Source organism: Oncorhynchus mykiss, chromosome 11, assembly GCF_057628025.1.
Source record: "Oncorhynchus mykiss isolate SJ-2025 chromosome 11, ASM5762802v1, whole genome shotgun sequence".
Taxonomy (NCBI): domain Eukaryota; kingdom Metazoa; phylum Chordata; class Actinopteri; order Salmoniformes; family Salmonidae; genus Oncorhynchus; species Oncorhynchus mykiss.
Window position 1 is genome coordinate 15552501 of NC_143032.1, and position 5805 is coordinate 15558305.

A 5805-nucleotide genomic window follows, 5' to 3' on the forward strand; every position below is an offset into this window, starting at 1 on the left:
ACTTAAATAGAGGCCTGTTCTGTGTTCTCAGTCACTTAAATAGAGGCCTGTTCTGTGGCCTCAGTCACTTCGATAGAGGCCTGTTCTGTGGCCTCAGTCACTTCGATAGAGGCCTGTTCTGTGGCCTCAGTCACTTCGATAGAGGCCTGTTCTGTGGCCTCAGTCACTTCGATAGAGGCCTGTTCTGTGGCCTCAGTCACTTCGATAGAGACCTGTTCTGTGGCCTCAGTCACTTCGATAGAGGCCTGTTCTGTGGCCTCAGTCACTTCGATAGAGGCCTGTTCTGTGGCCTCAGTCACTTCGATAGAGGCCTGTTCTGTGTTCTCAGTCACTTCGATAGAGGCCTGTTCTGTGGCCTCAGTCACTTCGATAGAGGCCTGTTCTGTGTTCTCAGTCACTTCGATAGAGGCCTGTTCTGTGTTCTCAGTCACTTCAATAGAGGCCTGTTCTGTGTTCTCAGTCACTTCAATAGAGGCCTGTTCTGTGGCCTCAGTCACTTCGATAGAGGCCTGTTCTGTGGCCTCAGTCACTTCGATAGAGGCCTGTTCTGTGGCCTCAGTCACTTCGATAGAGGCCTGTTCTGTGGCCTCAGTCACTTCGATAGAGGCCTGTTCTGTGTTCTCAGTCACTTCAATAGAGGCCTGTTCTGTGGCCTCAGTCACTTCGATAGAGGCCTGTTCTGTGTTCTCAGTCACTTCGATAGAGGCCTGTTCTGTGGCCTCAGTCACTTCGATAGAGGCCTGTTCTGTGTTCTCAGTCACTTCAATAGAGGCCTGTTCTGTGGCCTCAGTCACTTCGATAGAGGCCTGTTCTGTGGCCTCAGTCACTTCGATAGAGGCCTGTTCTGTGGCCTCAGTCACTTCGATAGAGGCCTGTTCTGTGGCCTCAGTCACTTCGATAGAGGCCTGTTCTGTGTTCTCAGTCACTTCAATAGAGGCCTGTTCTGTGGCCTCAGTCACTTCGATAGAGGCCTGTTCTGTGTTCTCAGTCACTTCGATCGAGGCCTGTTCTGTGGCCTCAGTCACTTCGATAGAGGCCTGTTCTGTGGCCTCAGTCACTTCGATAGAGGCCTGTTCTGTGGCCTCAGTCACTTCGATAGAGGCCTGTTCTGTGTTCTCAGTCACTTAAATAGAGGCCTGTTCTGTGTTCTCAGTCACTTAAATAGAGGCCTGTTCTGTGTTCTCAGTCACTTCAATAGAGGCCTGTTCTGTGTTCTCAGTCATTTAAATAGAGGCCTGTTCTGTGTTCTCAGTCACTTAAATAGAGGCCTGTTCTGTGTTCTCAGTCACTTCGATAGAGGCCTGTTCTGTGTTCTCAGTCACTTCGATAGAGGCCTGTTCTGTGGGCTCAGTCACTTCGATAGAGGCCTGTTCTGTGTTCTCAGTCACTTCGATAGAGGCCTGTTCTGTGTTCTCAGTCACTTAAATAGAGGCCTGTTCTGTGTTCTCAGTCACTTAAATAGAGGCCTGTTCTGTGCTCTCAGTCACTTAAATAGAGGCCTGTTCTGTGTTCTCAGTCAAGATTGGTTGTTTTCTAAATCAAACACTATGATTTAATGAACTTCCTGTCCTGAACGCAGGGTGAGATGTTTATTATTGTGATTGCGCAATGGATTCTTTGATGCCTTTTCTAATATGACACACACACACTTTCAAACCACTCTCACAAAACACACACACACACACACACACACTCATACACTGACACACACATTTTTTTAAAGGTCTTTTAAGAAACGGCCCTGCCCAACAATCAGCAATGATATTCCAACACACACACTGATCTTACCATACACACATTTTTAAGTTCTCATGAGAAGTGGCCCTGCCCAGCAATCAACTGTCATTGACAAACACACACACACACACACACACACACACACACACACACACACACACACACACACTTGGCAAAAACATGACTTGGGTTGGTCTTGGAGGTCAGACACTATTGTGTTGGTTGTGTTTAGGTCAAAGAGGTTAACCGTTACCTGAACATCATGGCTTCCAGACCAAGCTACCGCCCATGTTATATTCCCCTACTGAGACACACTGTGACATCACTGTGTACTTGACATTTCACACCAGCATACACACACACACACACACACACACAAACACACACACACACACACACACACACACACACACACACACACACACACACACACACACACACACACTGCCTACTTCCAATGCTTGTGGAAAGTCTTTATCGTCACATCTCCACAGTAAATTGCCATAGCAACATCACATAACTTCACTGAACCAATGAGCAGTGACTCGTGCTCCTACCTCAACATGGATGGCTTTACCTGGTAAAACTCTGGTAGAAATGACATTTTCAATGATTATGAATTGGCAAGCCAGCCAGGAGAAAGTGTGACACCTCACAGTCCAGAAAGGTCTAACGAGGCTTACACAGCCTAACAAGAAGATGCCTTCTGTGCACAGAGGAGCTGTGACAAGTCATCAATTATAGCCTATGTTGAGTCTTGCATGCATACTGATACTCCCCGTTGGCCACTCTCACTACCTGCAAAGAGTGATCCATTTAAGTTGCTTTCATTACAAATTAGGTATTCAGACAGGTGAAAGAGATTTGGGGTTCAGACTTGTGTAATGAGATTTCTTTGAATGTGATTTCCTTATTGTTTGTTTACTGTAAAGCAGTGAGAGCTCCAGCATTCTGTTCTTGTTCTAGAGTTCTAGAGTAATGATTCAGAATGTGAATAGATTCTGATTCGCCCTGACCAGGCCCTTGTTCTTTGTAGCTCTGGCGGAACACGGGCCTGATGCCGCGCCGGAGGAGGCCCAGCGACAGTGGGCCAGGCTGGGCCAGGCTGATAGGGACCTGGGTCCTCAGGGTAGGGTGTGGGTCTAAAGCCTGTTTCTGGCCCTGGATCCTTGGACCTGGGTCTGGGGCCTGGATTCACCCTTATGTCCTAGGTCTGGGTCCTTGGTGCTGGATGTGTCCCTGGGTCCAGTCGTGGATCCTTGGTCTTGTCCTGGGCCCTGGGAACCGCAGCGCTCTTATCTGGCCCGGGCAGGAGGCTCGCCGGGTTTCCTGTGCGAAAATCAGAGCGCTTTTCCTCTCCTTGTTTGGCTTCCTCCCCGACGCGAGACGCTTCCCAGCAGCGTGATTGTCCCTCCGTCTTCAAACGTGGCAGAGTCCTGCTTCCTCAAGGGCTTGATCTATTCTTGAGACCCCCCTCCCCTCCTCATTCCCCCCTCCCCTGGCCTTCCCCCCCTCGCCAGCTCTGCCCCTCATCCCCAAACCTTCGTTTCACTTCATTAAAATATCCCCCCACCACCACCACCATCACCCCCTCCACCACACTCAGCAAGGCTGTTCCCAAGGCAGCCGGCACCTTCAATGACAGACATTACAGCCACCTAGCGACCCCACATTGGTGCTCTCTGGGATCTTGGGGTTGGAGGGCAGGGGGGGGCAGGACAGTGACCTGGTACACTGTTGAAGAGGAGGATGAGGAAGAAGAGGAGTATGAGGTCACACCACACTGAGGACAATGATCTGATCTGCTTTTAATGGTTATTATTCTATTTATTTATTTCCCCTTCCCCAGGTTGCATTTTTACACCCCTTTTCTGGCTTTTTCTTTTTTTTACATTGTTACTTTTCTCAGACATTTTGAGCCAGAAAGAAGTGCCCTTCCATCCATCCACTAAGCCACGTTTTTCTGGAGCTGCTTTTGCTTCTTGTGTTCCTAGAGTGGTACTATAATGGGTACATGAGCCTGTCCCCAGCCCCGAGCCCTGCCATTCTGTTGTAGTTCTGACATCCACAAAAGCTGTGAGTTCTGACTGTAAATCATATACCTTATAAGTAAGTTGCTACATCTCAGATGGGCGAGCGGGAGAGAGAGAGTGAGGGAGAGAGAGAGAGAGAGAGGGAGAAGGGAGAGAGAGAGAGAGAGAGGGAGAGGGAGAGAGGGAGAGAGATAGAGGGAGAGAGAAAGAGAGAGAGAGAGAGAGAGAGAGAGAGAGAGAGAAATGCTCTGGGATGCCCTACAGTTCTCTATTACTGGAAGATACTCTGGGACAGCTCATCAAACACCTACCATGTAGGAGTTACCCAGGACCCAGAGTCAATGACAGTCATATGTCATCTTATGTCATGTTATGTCATTTGTAAGGTGTTTCACTGTATATCAACCATTTGTCATCCAGAGTGAATTTATATATTATACTGCAATTTATTGTGTGGAAAATAGTTTGTCTTTGCGTGTGATATATGAAGAATGTATTTCCAAAATGCTAAATATCAATTTTCAGAAATGTTGGTAAATGAGCTTTTATTGTTTAAAGTTATGAAAGAGATGGGTGTGTTTTTTCACTATCTAATCATGACATGGGGTTGTTCAATGAAAGACATGCATTTGTTTCAAATCTCTCACTTGATGGATTCATTTCAGAGAAAAATTGTTTACATTTTTTTTTGCTAAATGCTAATTATCCGCCTCACTCTCAGAGAAACAAGTAGTCCTGCTAGGTTTTACACATTCAAATGTAACAAATAACTAACTACATTTTGAATAAAGAACTGTTCAAATGATACATTTGTGACATCAATATTTTTTTTTATTATTTAAAATGTTTTATAAATATAATTCAATACAGTAATATGAGATCTGTATGTAAAACATTTCACATTTTAATCATTTAGCAGATGCTCTTATCCAGAGCGCCTTAGAGTTAGTGCATTCATCTTAAGAAAGCTAGGTGAGACAACCACATATCACAGTCAAATATGCAGGATACAAACATTCCATTCCAGCGTAACAATTGATATATAGCGGTTTGCAAAAAAAAACGTTACAATTCACATCTAAAATCTATGAATAAAAAAATCTGAAAACAGTTATATTTTAAACACACATGAAGGTACCCATAAGCAATCATTTCTGATGAAAAAACACAAATGTGAATAATTGGTGGATATAGTGTTTTGGAAATAAACTCTTCATATGCACAGGAAGCTGTTTTTATGGTTTGTTTGAGTGTCATGGTCGTGCATGTAGGCTTCCAAAACCCTTTTTGGTTCCATGTAGAAGACTTCTGGGTTTAATGTAAAACCCTCTGTGGAAAGGGTTCTACACGGAACCCAAAAGGGTTCTACCTGAAACCAAAGGGGTTCTTCAAAGGGTTCTCCTATTGGGACAGCCAAAGATCCCTTTTAGGTTACATTTTTTTCTAAGAATGTAATGTGTGTTGATTTGTGTGTGTGTGTGTGTGTGTGTGTGTGTGTGTGTGTATGTATGATGATGATGATGATGATGATGAGAGCAAGCGAGACTTCCACACTGAGTTTATTCATTCTACGGGTCTCTCCCTTTGTGATTCATTCCATGTATACAGATTTTCTATGAGTAATATATGAATCTAATATTTAATAATTTTATATGACTAACTTACTTATGATAATTGCCAATAATGGCCACATTTGTATGAAAACGTTTCATATGTATTGTTTTAAATGTTATATTAAATGTTCGTTTTTTACATTAAATGTTGCTTTAAATTGTGTGTTGCTTCCTACTTTTCGACGTTTCATCGTTTTTAGGTAGTAACTCATTTAGCAGGTTCTCTAAATGAAATTCTGAGACAACATCATAGACAGGCCAACAGGCCAACTCACCCTGGGAAGGCACACTGTGTGAATGTGTCTATGTATGAGTGTGTATGTGTATATGTGTGTGTTATGTCATCTAACTAAACTTGTCTGTGTCCACATATGTAGAACCATCTCTGTGTGTTTGTGTTTGTGTGTGTGTGTACGTGCAAG

General features: G+C 44.4%; 1 protein-coding gene across 1 annotated transcript in view; it reads left to right on the forward strand.

Annotated features, from left to right (window-relative positions):
* The window catches only part of flt1 (fms related receptor tyrosine kinase 1), a 32721-nt gene extending 27175 nt beyond the window's left edge, over positions 1–5546 (forward strand). The window contains exon 11 of the mRNA XM_090189522.1: positions 2774–5546. Coding sequence (XP_090045648.1) covers positions 2774–2795 — 22 coding nt within the window. The 3' untranslated portion in view covers positions 2796–5546. The remainder of the gene's footprint in view (positions 1–2773) is intronic.
* The last annotated feature ends 259 nt before the right edge of the window (positions 5547–5805 follow it).